At 42.7% G+C, this 14140-nt stretch overlaps 3 protein-coding genes across 3 annotated transcripts; all 3 read right to left on the reverse strand.

Moving 5' to 3' along the window:
* Positions 1 to 73: 73 nt before the first annotated feature.
* On the reverse strand, positions 74 to 1211 carry LOC122619377 (phosphoglycerate mutase 2). The gene has a single exon (XM_043796280.1). It carries the CDS (start codon positions 1097 to 1099, stop codon positions 221 to 223), a length of 879 nt encoding a protein of 292 aa, XP_043652215.1. The 5' UTR covers positions 1100 to 1211; the 3' UTR covers positions 74 to 220.
* Positions 1212 to 1268: 57 nt separating this feature from the next.
* LOC122619376 (probable cytochrome P450 313a5) lies at positions 1269 to 3095 on the reverse strand. The gene is made up of 7 exons (XM_043796279.1): positions 2942 to 3095; positions 2682 to 2882; positions 2429 to 2614; positions 2299 to 2371; positions 2104 to 2230; positions 1488 to 2052; positions 1269 to 1434 (listed from the first exon to the last, which is right to left on the reverse strand). Exons 1-7 carry the CDS (start codon positions 3093 to 3095, stop codon positions 1271 to 1273), a joined length of 1470 nt encoding a protein of 489 aa, XP_043652214.1. The 3' UTR covers positions 1269 to 1270.
* Positions 3096 to 3428: 333 nt separating this feature from the next.
* On the reverse strand, positions 3429 to 7494 carry LOC122622488. Its single transcript, XM_043800951.1, has 14 exons — positions 7294 to 7494; positions 7032 to 7232; positions 6783 to 6968; positions 6645 to 6717; positions 6457 to 6583; positions 5829 to 6402; positions 5627 to 5776; positions 5091 to 5267; positions 4838 to 5038; positions 4596 to 4781; positions 4468 to 4540; positions 4284 to 4410; positions 3657 to 4230; positions 3429 to 3596 (listed from the first exon to the last, which is right to left on the reverse strand). Exons 1-14 carry the CDS (start codon positions 7448 to 7450, stop codon positions 3433 to 3435), a joined length of 2970 nt encoding a protein of 989 aa, XP_043656886.1. The 5' UTR covers positions 7451 to 7494; the 3' UTR covers positions 3429 to 3432.
* Between the last annotated feature and the right edge of the window lie 6646 nt (positions 7495 to 14140).

The following is a 14140-nucleotide window of genomic DNA, read 5'->3' on the forward strand; positions in this document are numbered from 1 at the left end:
GACCAAGAGACCAAGAGACCAAGAGACCAAGAGACCAATGGCCAGCCCATCGTTGTTGACTCTTCATTGTCAATTAAAATCAAATAAATTTATTTGCTGCTTGACATTCGCCTGGCCACAGTGAGCACTCTCGATTCGCCGTTTTTGTTTGGCATACAAGTGCATTGAGCTGATTGCTCTGACCTTCTTCGGAGGTTGCTGGACATTCCGAAATCTCGGATCACTTGGCTTTCCCCTGGTTTGCGACCGACTCCATTGCCTTCTTGACCGTCTCCGGATCGCCGAGGAACTTCAACGTGGTCAAGGGCTTGATACTCTCGTCCAGTTCGTAGACGAAGGGAATGCCCGTGGGCAGGTTGAGGCTCATGATGTCCTTGTCAGAGATGCATTCCAAGTGCTTGACCACGCCCCGCAGGCTGTTGCCGTGGGCGGCAATCAGGACCCGCATTCCATCCTTGATTTGGGGCACTATGACCTCGTTCCAGTAGGGCAATGTGCGCTCGATGGTGAGCTTGAGGGACTCGGATTTGGGGAACTCCTCCGGCTTCAGCTGGTCCTTGTAGCGCGGGTCCTCAGCAATGCAGGCGTAGTACTCGTGATCCTTCTCCATGGGCGGCGGTGGGGTGTCAAAGCTGCGGCGCCAGATCTTCACTTTCTCCTCTCCGAACTTCTTGGCGGTCTCGGCCTTGTTTAGTCCCGTCAGTCCGCCGTAGTGGCGCTCGTTGAGCCGCCACGTGGTGCACACTGGGATCTTCTTGTGCTCGCTGGACTGCAGGGCAGCCCTGAGTGTATCCTGGGCTCTGGTCAGCACCGAGGTGTGGGCCACATCGAACTCAATTTTGGCATCTTTGAGGGCTTTGCCGGCGGCACAGGCCTCCTGCTGCCCCTTCTCCGATAGCTTGGCATCGAACCATCCGCAGAATAGGTTCTTCTGGTTCCACTCGGACTCCCCATGCCGCACCATCACGATCCTGTACTTGCCCTTCTTCTCGGCCTGCTTTCCGCCGGCGGATGACTTCGAGTACGGGCAGAGGGCTTCGATGTTCGCCAGGCGACTCAGCAATTGGCCACACCACGAATTCCTGGCCAGAGCCAACATCTTGGGTCACTTTGAATTTGGAGAGGTATTGCGGTCTATGCGGTGTTCATTTCGAATGTGTTTTCCATTTAAACTGCCGGGATGAACTTATGACAGTGAGGAAAGTTAGTTAAGGTTACTTTGATGTTTTTATTTCATGCATTAAACGATATGGAAATATTGTTCAATGTTTCATTCTACTCTACGATTTACTGCTAGTAATGGTTGCACAGCCAGCTTCATTGTGGTGTTGTCTATAAACTGAAGGTCCTTATACAAAAAGGTGGTACTAAGCACATAATTTCGTAGTATTTTAGCTAGAGCTAGCTTGGCGGATATAAGCGAAAGCTTCCAACCTGAGTATATAATATATTTTAATATTTTTAAAGAATTTTAAGGAAGTACCCACCTAGGCATGTTTTCTTCCCCTTTGAAAAAGGTAAATAGGCATAAGGTTGTCTTGCTCGCTTATTTTCAGGCAGAAAGTTATCGGGATTAAAGGCATTAGCCTGAGGTCCCCAGACATCCTTATTACGATGGGTGTGGAAAATGTCTATCATTAGGGTTACGCCTTCTGGAATTTTATATCCGTTTGATAGTTGAATGTCCTGGGAAGTTTGCCTTATCAAAAGCGGAACGGCCGGTATCAAACGCATTGTCTCATGCAGAACTTTATCCAACTGCACCAATTTCTCCAGATTCGCATGACTAACTTCGAATTCTCCTCCTGAAGGAAACACTTCTGTTAGCTCCTCAAACACTTTATCCTGGCAGTCGGGGAACATTGCTAACAGGATGAGCACATTGTTGACTGTGATAGATAAAGTATCGGATGCGGCAAATATGATATTAGAAAATTCGCCCATTACGTCGTCATAGGAAAGATCTCCGGTTCTGACAAGATCGAGAATGCGGTCAATTAGTGCCGGTTCTGAGCTAGTTTCGGTGCTGCCACTCAGCTTTTTGTCAATTATCTGTAAATATATTTTTTAGAAGGAAATCTCAGACTCCTAAGTTATAAGTACGTCTTTGATGAAGGCATTTGACTGCGTGGTGGCCTCTAGTCGTCGCTTTTCATAGCTAAATAGCTTTCCAAGATACTTGTTCCTGAGCCAAGGCATCACAACTCCAATAGGTATTAGGTTGTTAAGTCTATGATATATATAAAATAGTATATAAAATTGGCTTCCATCAATGTTATCAGATAGTAATAATCATACGCCTTGAAGCTTTCCAACAGATTTCCGTTCTTGTAGTTGGCTTGACTTCTCACTTCGTCGCCCATAGTAATTTCTGAAATTAAAGAGCTAATAAAATACGAATTTATCGGACTTTTTTCTATTTACTTACGAGCGGCTATTTTGAATGACCATTTATTAAGTTCTGGAAGTAAGTTCAACTCTCCGCGACCCACAAATTCACCCAGTAAGGTCACCAAGTAATTCGATTCATTGTTCAAAACTGGCACAAAACGTAGAACAGCGTAATTCTTAAACGATGGTGACAAAAGTTTTCGTCGTTCATTCCAATGATTATCTATATAAACAATCGATCGTCAGTTATGAAACAACAAATTATTCTAATCAGTTAGTTAGTCACATACCCTTCAGAGTTAAAAGCCCCAGTCCGACGCATGATGAAATGGCCTTGTCCACAACAGAGCTCCTGTTGTTGCAATGGGGAGACATCAAAATATCCTCAAGGATCTTTGGTTCGCAGGTGACCAGGACTGGTGTTATGCCAATCCAAGTCAATACCGTCTTTCCATACATTTGAAATAAAATGGTACGCAGGCGAATCTTACCTGTGTGTAAACATCAAAAATAGTTTAACTTCATTTAATTCGAGAGTATAATTACTTACGTTTAAAGCGAATGTAGTCGAATGCAAGTCCGACAAAGGGAAGTCCCATTGGTCCAGGCAGCCTCAGCATCATAATGTAAAATCTTCTTCGTCTCCACAGGAAATACATCCACAAAATTATTGCAAGTGCCTCCAAAAATTGCAGTGTCAGCATTTCAATCTGCGATTTTGTTCAACTGTCGGGAATGAAACTTTGTGAATTCGTACGAGCTTTATATAGGGAAACCATGCATAGCATTTAATTGCCCTAGAACATTTTGACCTTTTTGCACATTTTATGAAAATAAAAAAAGCTACCATTTCTCATTATATATATATTATTATTAAATGAAAAAGTTCTTTAAAGCTCTGCAATTAAAAAAAAACTGGCATTGAAGAAGTAACTTCAACATAAAAAATTGTAGGATATTCACAACAATCAAACCGTTTAATTTATAATAGATTTAAAAAGTTCTTAAAATCAATATGTTATAAATTTTAAAAAAGTTCTGTTAAGAAGTTCGTCTTTGAAATGCCAGTTGTGGTGACTGATTCATCTTCATGACCATGTGGTCGACGAATTCCAGATTCTCATAGGGAAAGCTAGTTCTTAGTTGGTAGTTTCGCAGTATCTTGACCAAAGCTAGCTTCGAAGACATCAGTCCATATTGCCAGCCTGAAACAAATAGAAAAAGTGTTTCAAAAATTGTACTTATATTTGAAAAGACTAACCCACCAATGCAATTTCTCTTTCCCTTTGAAAAAGGAACAAAGGCATATGGATGCCTGTCTTGGATTTTCTCCGGTAGGAAGTTTTCGGGATTGAACTGCGCTGCTTCTGAGCCCCAATAATAGCTGTTGCGATGAGTGTTGAATATGTCTACGACGATAAGCATTCCTTTGGGGATGACAACTCCATTTGATAGCGGGAAATCCTCCAGTGTTTCCCTCGCGGAGATCGGAACGGATGGCGTCAATCGCAAGGTTTCATTCAACACGCGATCTAAGTAAACTAATTGTTGAAGATCGGTGTGGGTAACCTCGAAGTTTTTGGCCAAAGGAAAGTGCTCCTTAATCTCTTTAAAGACCTTTTCCTGATGCTCGGGGAACATGGCTAGCAAAACGAGGGCATGATAAACCGTGTGGGCGCTGGTCTCAAATGCGGCTAGAACCATACTGCTGCATTCGGCACGTAACTCCATTAAGGAAATTTCGTCATTACGAAAAAGTTCTACCGCCCAGTGTAAAACAGTTCTTAGTTCGGACTCGCCATTATTTGCAGGGTTTGAATTCAGCTTTTTGTCCAGAATCTGAATAGGAAAGTTCTAAGAATGTAAATCTTCAAATGGCAATCTCAACTCACGTTGTTTATCATTTTGTTTATCTCAGAAACGTCTCTCGCTCGCATCCTTTCAAGTCCAAATAGTTTGGAGACAATTTTATTTTGCACAAATGGCAGGAATATATTTATTATGGTATGCCGCAAAATCCTAAAAAAAATAGGTATTTATATATGGGGAGAGGACAATATATTCTTAGTCTCTTACGACTGATAGCTCTTCAATATTGTGTCGTTTTTGAAACTGGCATCTTTTGTAACATCGGTTCCCAAAGTGGTTTCTGCAGACAGTGAAATTTAAGTTAGCCTCAAAATTGGAATGGTTTGTTTACTTACGAGTAGCTATTTTAAATGACCATCGTATAAGGTCTGGAAGGACGTCTACTTCACCCTTACTAACATAGGAGTCAAAGAAGCTAACCAGTAAATCCGTTTCGGCATTGAAAATGGGAAGAAAGCTGACCAAGATACTATGCTTAAATGCGGGATTCATCTGCTTGCGACGCGCCAACCACTTGGATCCTGCACGGATGACATTAGTGATTTTTTAAATAAAAGCAGAGTATAGACTGCAGTACCTTGTAGTGTCAGCAAACCGTTTCCCATGGAGAGTGCCATCGCATTAGTTGTCTGAGAGCTTCTGTTAATGCATAAAGGTGACGTGAAGACTTCCTCGGCAATCTTTGGATCTCTGGTTATCAGAATTGGAGTTGTGCCTATCCAGGACAGATATGTGGAACCGTACCTATCCATATACCTGGTTCTTAGACTCATATTGCCTGTAGATAGAGATACATTTTTTCCTTATTCGAGTTTTTTAATCGCACTTACGCTTGCCAATGATTAGGTATCTAATGGAATTTCCAATTAAAGGGAGTCCCATTGTTCCCGGCAACTGCAGCATCAGCATGTACAATTTTCGGCGACTCCATAGAAAAAGGCTCCATAGAATTATAGTCGCAGCGATCAACAATTGTATGACTATCATTTTAACGAAGTATTTTTCATCTGCGAGAGATAATTGTATAATTTAGGTGGTTACTTTATTTTAACGAGTTCAGGCTAAGCTTTTTCTCTAATAGCGTTACCCTAATATTAACCTATTTATTTCCCTGACCTCTCTTGCTTAATTACTTTGTATTATTGTACGCTTTCAAGCTATCATTTATTAAGGGGGACCGCAAGAAAATTAACAAATACATTTAACAAATTTTGGATTTATTTTATATTTTTATATACTCTTACTAATAACTCATAACGTAATTATTTAAGATAAATCTCAGTAACAGAAAAATAGTCCCATCAAGAATTTATATCTAGGAAATGTAATAAAAATACTTAAATGTAAAGTGCTTTCTAAGACCGACGATGAAATTCTAGTCCAGGCGACTGAGCCAGTTTCATTCCCATGTTGTCAACGAACTCGAGATCTTCGTATCGATAAGAAGTGCTTACTTTGTAGTTCCTAAGTATCTTAGACAAAGCAAGCTTGGATGACATCAATCCGTATTTCCAACCTTAAATTATAGTGGTTAAAAAAGTGCATTTTATGATGACAAGCAAACCCACCTATGCAATTTCGCCTTCCCTTCGAAAATGGAATGTAAGCGTAAGGATGCCTATCGCGCACATTGTCGGGCAGAAAGTGATCTGGGTTGAACATCGAGGGGTTGGGACCCCAATGATCCCGGTTGCGATGGGTGGCAAATATGTCGACCCCAATGGTGACTCCTTTTGGAATGACCACCCCAGTGGACAGCCGGAAGTCCTGGGTCGTTTCTCTCGGTGTAAATGGAACAGATGGAATCAATCGCAAGGTTTCGTTTAGCACCCGCTCCAGATAAACCATTCTCTGCAAATCGTCGTAGGTCACCTCGAAGTCACCGGCCATGGGAAACAGCTCCTTGAGCTCCTGATAGATCGTATCCTGGTGCTCCGGGAACATGGCCAGCAGGGTGAGGGCGTGACACACCGTGACACCAGTTGTCTCAAAGGCAGCGGCAACCATAGAACAGCACTCGGATCGTACCTCGTCCACGGACATTTCTCCATTGCGATGGAGTTCGATGGACCTATTAATCACAGAGGTAACTTCAGGCTGAGAGTCACTTTTTGGCTTTGACACTAACTTATTGTCAACGATCTAAGGGGAGAAAGGACTGAGGAAAGTAATCCAATTAAACCAAGCTGAACTCACTGTGCCTATCATGCCGTAAATATTGGATTTGGCCGAAGCTTTCTGAACTTCAAATCCGCTCAACGTTGAAAATATCTTGTTGTGCGTGAATGGCAATAGAACATTCATGACGATAATTTTCATAATGCTGAAAAGGGTCAATTATTTTGGATATCAAGCTCAACTTTTGCAAACTCGGTTTCACTTACGACTCGTAACTTCTCAAAACTGAATCGTTCTTGAAGGCCGCTTCTTGCTTCACATCAGTTCCTACTGTGGTTTCTGTGAAAAAATAATACAATATTGTTGTAGATATCTTAAACTATTATAACGCCTATTTCACTTACGAGTGGCTATTCTAAACGACCATCTCACTATATCATCTTGAACCTTTTTTTCACCCTGACCGACTAATGAGTCCAGAAAGGCCACCAAATTTTTCGACTCAGCATTGAAAATGGGAAGAAAACTCAGCAAAACATTCTGCTTGAATGTGGGATTCAAGTTCTTGCGACGTTCGGCCCACTTGGATCCTAAAATAAATACATTATGTTATTTTGCAGTAAGAGTTAAAGTTAAATCCTGTTCCCCAATACCTGCTAATGACAATATCCCTTCTCCTGCAGAGCTAGTAATCGGATTGGAAAGTATGGAACTCCTATTGAGGCAATCTGGAGACATGAAGATGTCCTCGGCAATCTTCGGATCCCGTGTTACTACAATTGGCGTGGGTCCTAACCACAACATGCACGTTGAACCGTAAATATCCATATACTTGGTCCGTATGATCATTTTACCTATGGTTACAAAGACTTCAATTAATCGACTGCCTTTTTATCCAGGTTATTACAAAATCACGTTTATAGGTGATCAGGTACTCGAAGGCAATGCCCAGAATGGGAAGTCCCATGGGTCCTGACAGCTTCAATTGCAGCATATAGAGCCTGCGACGACTCCATAGGAAGTATATCCAGAAAAACACTGCCACAGTTAAGAGCAGTTGAAACGTATCCATGATGAGGATTCTATTCTGAACGCGAAGTGAACAAACACCTTGAAGTGGTTCTAAGCACTGTTTTGTCTCGGCGAATTCGGCAAAGGTTTTATACGAAAGTAGAAGTGCTTCTGTGGTCAAATAAATAATAATAGGTATTATGGTGTGCCACCAAAACAATGTTCGACTTTGTAACCTTTTTAGGCGTTTAAAAAAAGTTCTGATTAGGTCAATAGCCGGCCGTCTAAAGGTAATTCAAACGTTTTGCGGTCAGAGTACATCCGCACTTTGGGAGGCCCAGCAACCTCCTCAATCGACCTACGATCCATCATCCCCACTGGGTGTAAGGCAATTAAGCCCGAATCTCGTCAACCGCTTACGAGTCTAAGGCGAAGCTTACCTGGCTATATAACTAATCTGTAGGCAAACTGAAACCCAAACTGAAAAAACCTATAGACAAGAAGCTGCTAGGCCACAACAGGTAAATCACTATCGAGGTGCGCGCTGGGCAATTAAAGTCACGAAAAATGTCAGCGGCGATAAATTATTTTTTAAGTGCGTTCCCCCAAAAAGTTGTCAAAAAGTGTTAGAAATTTTCACCGCAAGCTGGGAGGCAAAGGCAAAGTCGATGCGTGTTGCCTTGCTATCCCAAGGTGTCTGTGTGCCTCAAGGTGTGGCATGCTGCCCACGAACATGGACACGGCACACGCAAGCTCCACAGATATTTGGGTGAATTGTGGTTACCCAGACTCCTTGGGTCTTTGGAAAGACGTCTGATAGCCGCGCGATAAGCAACATTACCGTACAATTTTCAATTAACGCGCAGGGGAAAATTCGAGGGGGAAATGCAGTGATAAATTCCACAGAGCCTCGACCCTGGCGCTTGCAGGCACAAACTGTTCGCCGGAGCCCCAACAAATTGTCTAATCTAATGCCCAGCCTGGAGCCCAGAGGAGCTGAAGATGGAGCCGAAGATGGAGCTGCAGCCCGGAGGAGGACGACATCGTCGTGGTGCTCCAGCCAGGTCGGAACTGATCTATGGTAGCCGTTAGTGTCGTCGGCAGTGAAAAGTTGTCGACCTGCACTGGCAAAATATAGTAAATAGAGAGTGCAAAAATAAGCAAAAAAGGCACGCAAATCCAGGCAAATAATCGACAAACGTCCAACTAGCCAACTGAGCGTGGTAGACGATTTATCATCTCGACTTGGGCTTCAGTTTCGCCTCCAGTCCGGTGGCCGTAAAAGCTTCTTTATGGCTGCTTCTGTGCTCTGGACCCTGGTTACAGGTTCCACCTTTTGGACAGGATGGAAATCCCGCTCGCCGGGCACAAATCTTTGATTTTATGTTTGGCTTTACTATGCCCACTTGCAATGACCGCTGCTGTTTTATGGATCTTTAAATGACTTATATGCATGAGTTGGGAGACATTTTGTAGTATGGCTCTTATTTCGAAAATAAGTAATTGCATTATAAAAAATGATATATAAATATCTTGTGTAAATGGGCTTTTGTTCTTATTATAGCTTATTCCTATATGGTCTTTGCTCTATATAAGAAAAATGTGCAAAAGATATGGAACAAAATGTATAAGGTACACTTCCTTTGTTCTAAGATCCAACGTTTTATTATGTTACTGAAATAAGTCTAGGTAGTAATATTTCTTTTTATTGCTATTTCGTTATATTCGCCTATATAACAGAATACAGACTTTTATAGAGCGTGCAATTGGTTCTGTAGGCTTACAGTGGGTGCTGCCTCCATTTCTTTATATTTCTTGGGTCAAAGCTCACGATTGAAGAGTAAAAGATAACTTTCAATGCACTTTCGACTCGCACCCTCGAACTTAATCAACTTTTCAATTTTCCTTGAGCAAACAAATAAAACGCAAAAAGTGTCTTACCATTTTTCCTATTAGATGCGGCGCTTTCATCATTTTCTGGAGGCGCGTGAGGAGTTCAAAGGCTGCCCAAATGACATCCGTATGTGGCCGGTGGCTGGCCAAAATAATGCCGCTTCTCCACTTCTCCACTGGCGCATCTGTGTGCATGGAGCAGTGGCTACTGCACAGCTGCAACTGCAACTGCAGCCCCAATCGAGATGGAGATGCATCTGGGGAGCACACACGTCCGCTGGCCATGAACTCTGCTCGCCTAACCCCTTCCTGCCATTGAACGCTGAATTTCGGATTGGACCTGCGGCAATTTGAGCACCTGGCGGGCCCCATGTGAGTGTTCCCAGAGCTCATTTTCCGTTTTCCCCAGCGCCGCGAATCGAGGTCCATTTGCGTAAATTGAAAATGAAGCAGAAAAAGGATTCAAACACCTGCAGAAATTATAACAGTGGAACGACTACTTAAGTGATGGCAGGGAATTACTCGAAGCCTAAGCCATGTATGGAAAGCCCACTCCCATGAACTCCTCCCTGCAGATTCTGTGGGTGTGTGAAGTAGGGCTAAGCTCCAAGGCTTTGAGGTGATGCGTGCGGGTTCAGGCCTAACTTCCGAGATCCCCACCCACCTGGCGACGTGGACATGGACATGCATGCGATTTCATTTTGATAATAATGGCACAGCACAGCCAAATAATTATAATGATCGTGATCACAATCAGCGATGGGAGATGACTAAGCAATTTACCGTTTCTAAGCCGCGTATAGATTTCTGAGGCCAGACCCCGGGCACATCTTCAATGAAATTTCAGGTCAATTGTCTTGCGGCGGCTGCGTTTGGGTGTTTGTGTCTTGCGGTCTGGGATCCGAACTCCAAACCCAAACCCAAAGCCAAACCGAAAACCAAACCCGAACCCGAACCTGGGACCCAGAACCAGAACCAGACGTGGACCGCAGCCAGTTCTTGCCCAGTTCAATTGGATTTTCTTTTTTGTTTTTCGCATTTTCGTGCTTGCGGATTCTCCGACATCTAAACATCGATCCCCTTCGATCCCCCTGAAGCATCTCCCCCAGATATTCCAGAAGACCTGCCTGCGTAGGCGCTTTCACAGATTAATTGAAGTCATAAGCAATTGTAAACTTATCGCTTTCGGTCCGTCGATCCGATCCATCCACCAACTGGATAATTCTATAATATTTTCTCTGCGGTTTCTCCATCACATCGCATCGCATAGCATCGCATTGGGCAAAAGCCGGCCTTTATCGATTTGCAGTTTGGGAATGGTTGGTGGTGTTGGCGTTTGGTTAATTTGTTGCTATATTTGATTGTGGCACACTTTGCGCAATTATTTGATTGCGTTTCTATTAAGTCCCGATACAGTTCAAGAGGTCAACAATCAGAAGCCACTCCATTGCCTGCGTTTATTTCTCTGGGTTTCGGTGTTAGGTTTTTTGCAGAGTAAAACAAGATATTAAATAAATGTATTGCCATCCTAAGAAGAAGGAATACTTCTTCACTGTACAAATAATGAATTACTTATTTTATTCTCTTTAAATATAACTACAAACAAAAGTTACCGTATATGAATTCCTGTTCAGGAATATCAATTACTGGGAGTAAGAGCGATCCAATTCCATAAATCTGTCACTTGGCAGCTATTACCCATCCGCCCCGCCATCCAGAGCAACAATGGCAATAATAAAGTTTGGCAAGTGCGTGGCGATGCAGCCCATCCGTGACAAAGGAGGAAGCGCCAAAGGCAGCAATTACGGAGCGCGTCGGGACGAAAGGATAAGGATAAAAGCAGGATGCTCGAATATGGGTAATAAATGCGGCACGGCAAGATGATACACTTATCCGCCGCCACACGCACCCACATGATGAGCTGAGAGGCGAATGCTAATGGAAATATGACAAGGAAGCCGCGCTCCATCCTTCAGGCAGGCACATATGCAAATGGCACGCTAAATGTACATATGAGAAGGATGTGCGCCATGTGAATTTAGTGGTTACGGAAGCTCTGCGGCAGTTAAACATGGCGTCTTGCGATTTTATTGCCGCCTCGAAAGTTTGCCCACGCTTTGTGGCATAAATGAGCCCACGAGGATGTGGCAGATACGGCAGGGAGCCAAGGCGAATTGAAATTCATGGGGCAAAAACCCAATCTCGGAGCTCTGAGCTTGGAGCTTGGAGCTCGGAGCGTGCCCGAAGCGTTAATCTGAATCAGAGTACATATGGGCCTAGATGGTTATGGCCAGAACGAAACCCCATCCGAATGTCTAACATATGTTTGCTTGTTGTTCACTCGTGTTGTGGCAGCTAAATTGCAGGCAAACAATTAAAATGTTTATGCTACTCAAATTGAAAATTAATTGCTGGTTTCTCGGCTGCTTCTTCTGCGGTTTTAATTAATTTTTTTGTTTGCCCAAATTACGCACATATGCAAATTATAGGAATCTTGCGGAGTCAGTCTCCTCCAGTACAGCTGTAGTTTTCACTCAGTGCGAGTAAAATCATTAGTAGATTGATAAATGGACTTTCGCCGCAGATTTGACAAATTTGCTAATCAAACAGAATGCTGCCAGGACGTCTTTCACTTGGACTCTCTCTCCTGCTGCCGTTCGACAGTTGAAAGGTGTTTTTAATTACTCCGAGTAGTTGACAAAGGAACAATTAAGGTTCAACTGGGACAGCTCAGGACAGCATTTAGCCAAATGGAAAAGTGCAAATATTGTCAGAATCTTCAGGACGAATCCTCACAGGCAGAAGGGTGAGTGTGAGAGAGTGAATGTAACCCACACAGGACCAGAACATCATTAGTGCCCCCACGGAAAATGGCAGGGGGATGGAAATGCCCGACTTTTCGTCCTTCAAAGACGAACTCGAAGACGAAGGCGCTTCTGGGCCTGGTATTTGAGAAAATTGACATTTCTGGCAAACGGCTGGCGCAATGCAAACAGCACAGAACATCCCCGGCCAGGGGAAGCGAGATTTTCTAAAACTAAAATAATTTGCTAATATTTGCACAGCAACGGCGCAAAGTTGAGACACAGTGCGCCACATCATTAATTATTTCAGTCACAAGCTGCGAGATTCCTTGGCAGTGGATGAAGCTCGAATCGGACTGCCAACGGCTTGCCTTCAAGAGGTGGTTAATTAATAGGAATCTTCGCTGAGGAATTTCGCAATTCTACATTTTTGACTGCCTGCCGATTTCTATATTAGTTTAACGGGAATGCCAAACTTACCAAACTTAACTTATTGATTAATGAAAAATGAGTTTATAGAAATTGGCTAAGAAGAATGGTATCCAACTGGTGCAGCGGAATTAGTCTTTAATACAGCCATAAATTTATTTAGAAATTAGATAATTTAGAGAGATTGATAAATGAAAAATGAGTTTTTAGAAATTGGTTAAGAAGAATGGTCTGCAACTGGTGCAGCGGAAAGAAATTAGTCTTTAATATAGCCATACATTTATTTAGAAATTAAGAGCAAATACAAATAATTAATTATTATGAGTTTTTCTGTTCTACATTGGTGATATGATGATTTTTTAGATGACATTTTTAGTTTGAGATTCATATAAATAAAATAACAAATTTTGGAATTTTATATCTTTAAGAAACATAGACAATTTCCTTTTCAATCATCTGCCATAAATTCAGCAAACTGATGGTTTCCATAAAGCAAGTTAACATTCTGTTAGCTAGCAGCCAGTCGCTTCTGTTAGATAAGCCAACTGGAAAACTACCCGCTGAAATGACGAGTCGCAATGAGAAGCGTTCTTAACGAAACTCGATTCCACTCAATGCGCACTCACTCAACGGCTGGCCACGCCCCTTTGAGAAAGTGTGTGTATTTGTGGATCTTCGAGAGCGGAGCAGAGCTCTTTTTTATTTGTTAATCAAATACTGGGCTCCCCGACCTCCCCCCTCCAATTTGCCACCGCTCGAGCGAGATGGAAGATAATGTTTCCGTGAGTGGGGGGTTTGAAATTGGAAAATTTGTAAAGGAAAGCGGCGAAACAAGAGAATTTCCCAGTTGGCGACCACAAAGGCAGCAGTAAAGTGGAGCGCACGCGGCATCCAAAAAGCATCGATGGCATCTCACGGATACGGCTGAATTTTCCACATTTAAACGCTCTTTTCGAACATATAGTGCGGCTTATCTGGCCGATTTCTTGCTCGCTTATCACTGTTTGGATTGTTCATTTTTTAGTGCTGCCCGATTCGGTTTGGTTTGCTACAAAATGTAGAAATTATTTTCCGGGAATCCTTATCAGCAGAGCGTAAAAAATGGACTATAAAGTATAGTTGAGCACATATATAGAGAGTGACCTAATCGAGAATGAGATAATTCCGAACAGAGGCAGATTTCGTTTTCGAAACTATTTAGATCCTATTATTTTTAGCTTGCCCCCAAAAACCTCTAATCGGCGCAATTAATAAATGACTGTTTTGCCAATAAAACGAGAAAACCTCTCACCCTTATTACCCTTTAAACACAAGATCCTTGAACTCAAACAGCCGAGATGCTGCCTCATCAAAAGATGCTTGGTTTCCCTTTTTTCCTCAACGATTTTTGGGTGCAAAGTACCCGAAAAAAATTAATTTCTTTAAAGAGTTCATCAAAGGCAGGCCAAATGGAAAGGAGAGGGTAAAAAATAGGTAAAGGGATGATGCTGAGGAGGGGTTCATAGGGCGATCATCGCAAGATCAAAGATGCTCGGCCTTTTAGCGCTGACTCCTTTGGAAGGAGCAATCTCAAGAAGCGTGTTCACTTCTCTACTTTTTTAGGGTAAAATGTTGAACTTTCTTTA

The sequence above is a fragment of the Drosophila teissieri genome, chromosome 3R, assembly GCF_016746235.2.
Source record: "Drosophila teissieri strain GT53w chromosome 3R, Prin_Dtei_1.1, whole genome shotgun sequence".
Lineage (NCBI taxonomy): Eukaryota > Metazoa > Arthropoda > Insecta > Diptera > Drosophilidae > Drosophila > Drosophila teissieri.

Excerpts from the sequence above, each read along its gene's own strand:
- LOC122619377 (XM_043796280.1), bottom strand. The coding sequence starts at position 1,099 with ATGTTGGCTCTGGCCAGGAATTCGTGGTGTGGCCAATTGCTGAGTCGC.
- LOC122619376 (XM_043796279.1), bottom strand. The coding sequence starts at position 3,095 with ATGCTGACACTGCAATTTTTGGAGGCACTTGCAATAATTTTGTGGATG. Across the intron at positions 2,372-2,428 it reads GTCATTCAAAATAGCCGCTC|AAATTACTATGGGCGACGAA; the intron begins GTAAGTAAATAG and ends CTTTAATTTCAG. Across the intron at positions 1,435-1,487 it reads GGGGAAGAAAACATGCCTAG|GTTGGAAGCTTTCGCTTATA; the intron begins GTGGGTACTTCC and ends TTATATACTCAG.
- LOC122622488 (XM_043800951.1), bottom strand. The coding sequence starts at position 7,450 with ATGGATACGTTTCAACTGCTCTTAACTGTGGCAGTGTTTTTCTGGATA. Across the intron at positions 6,584-6,644 it reads GTTTTGAGAAGTTACGAGTC|CATTATGAAAATTATCGTCA; the intron begins GTAAGTGAAACC and ends GACCCTTTTCAG. Across the intron at positions 4,782-4,837 it reads CGGTTTGCTGACACTACAAG|GATCCAAGTGGTTGGCGCGT; the intron begins GTACTGCAGTCT and ends TCATCCGTGCAG.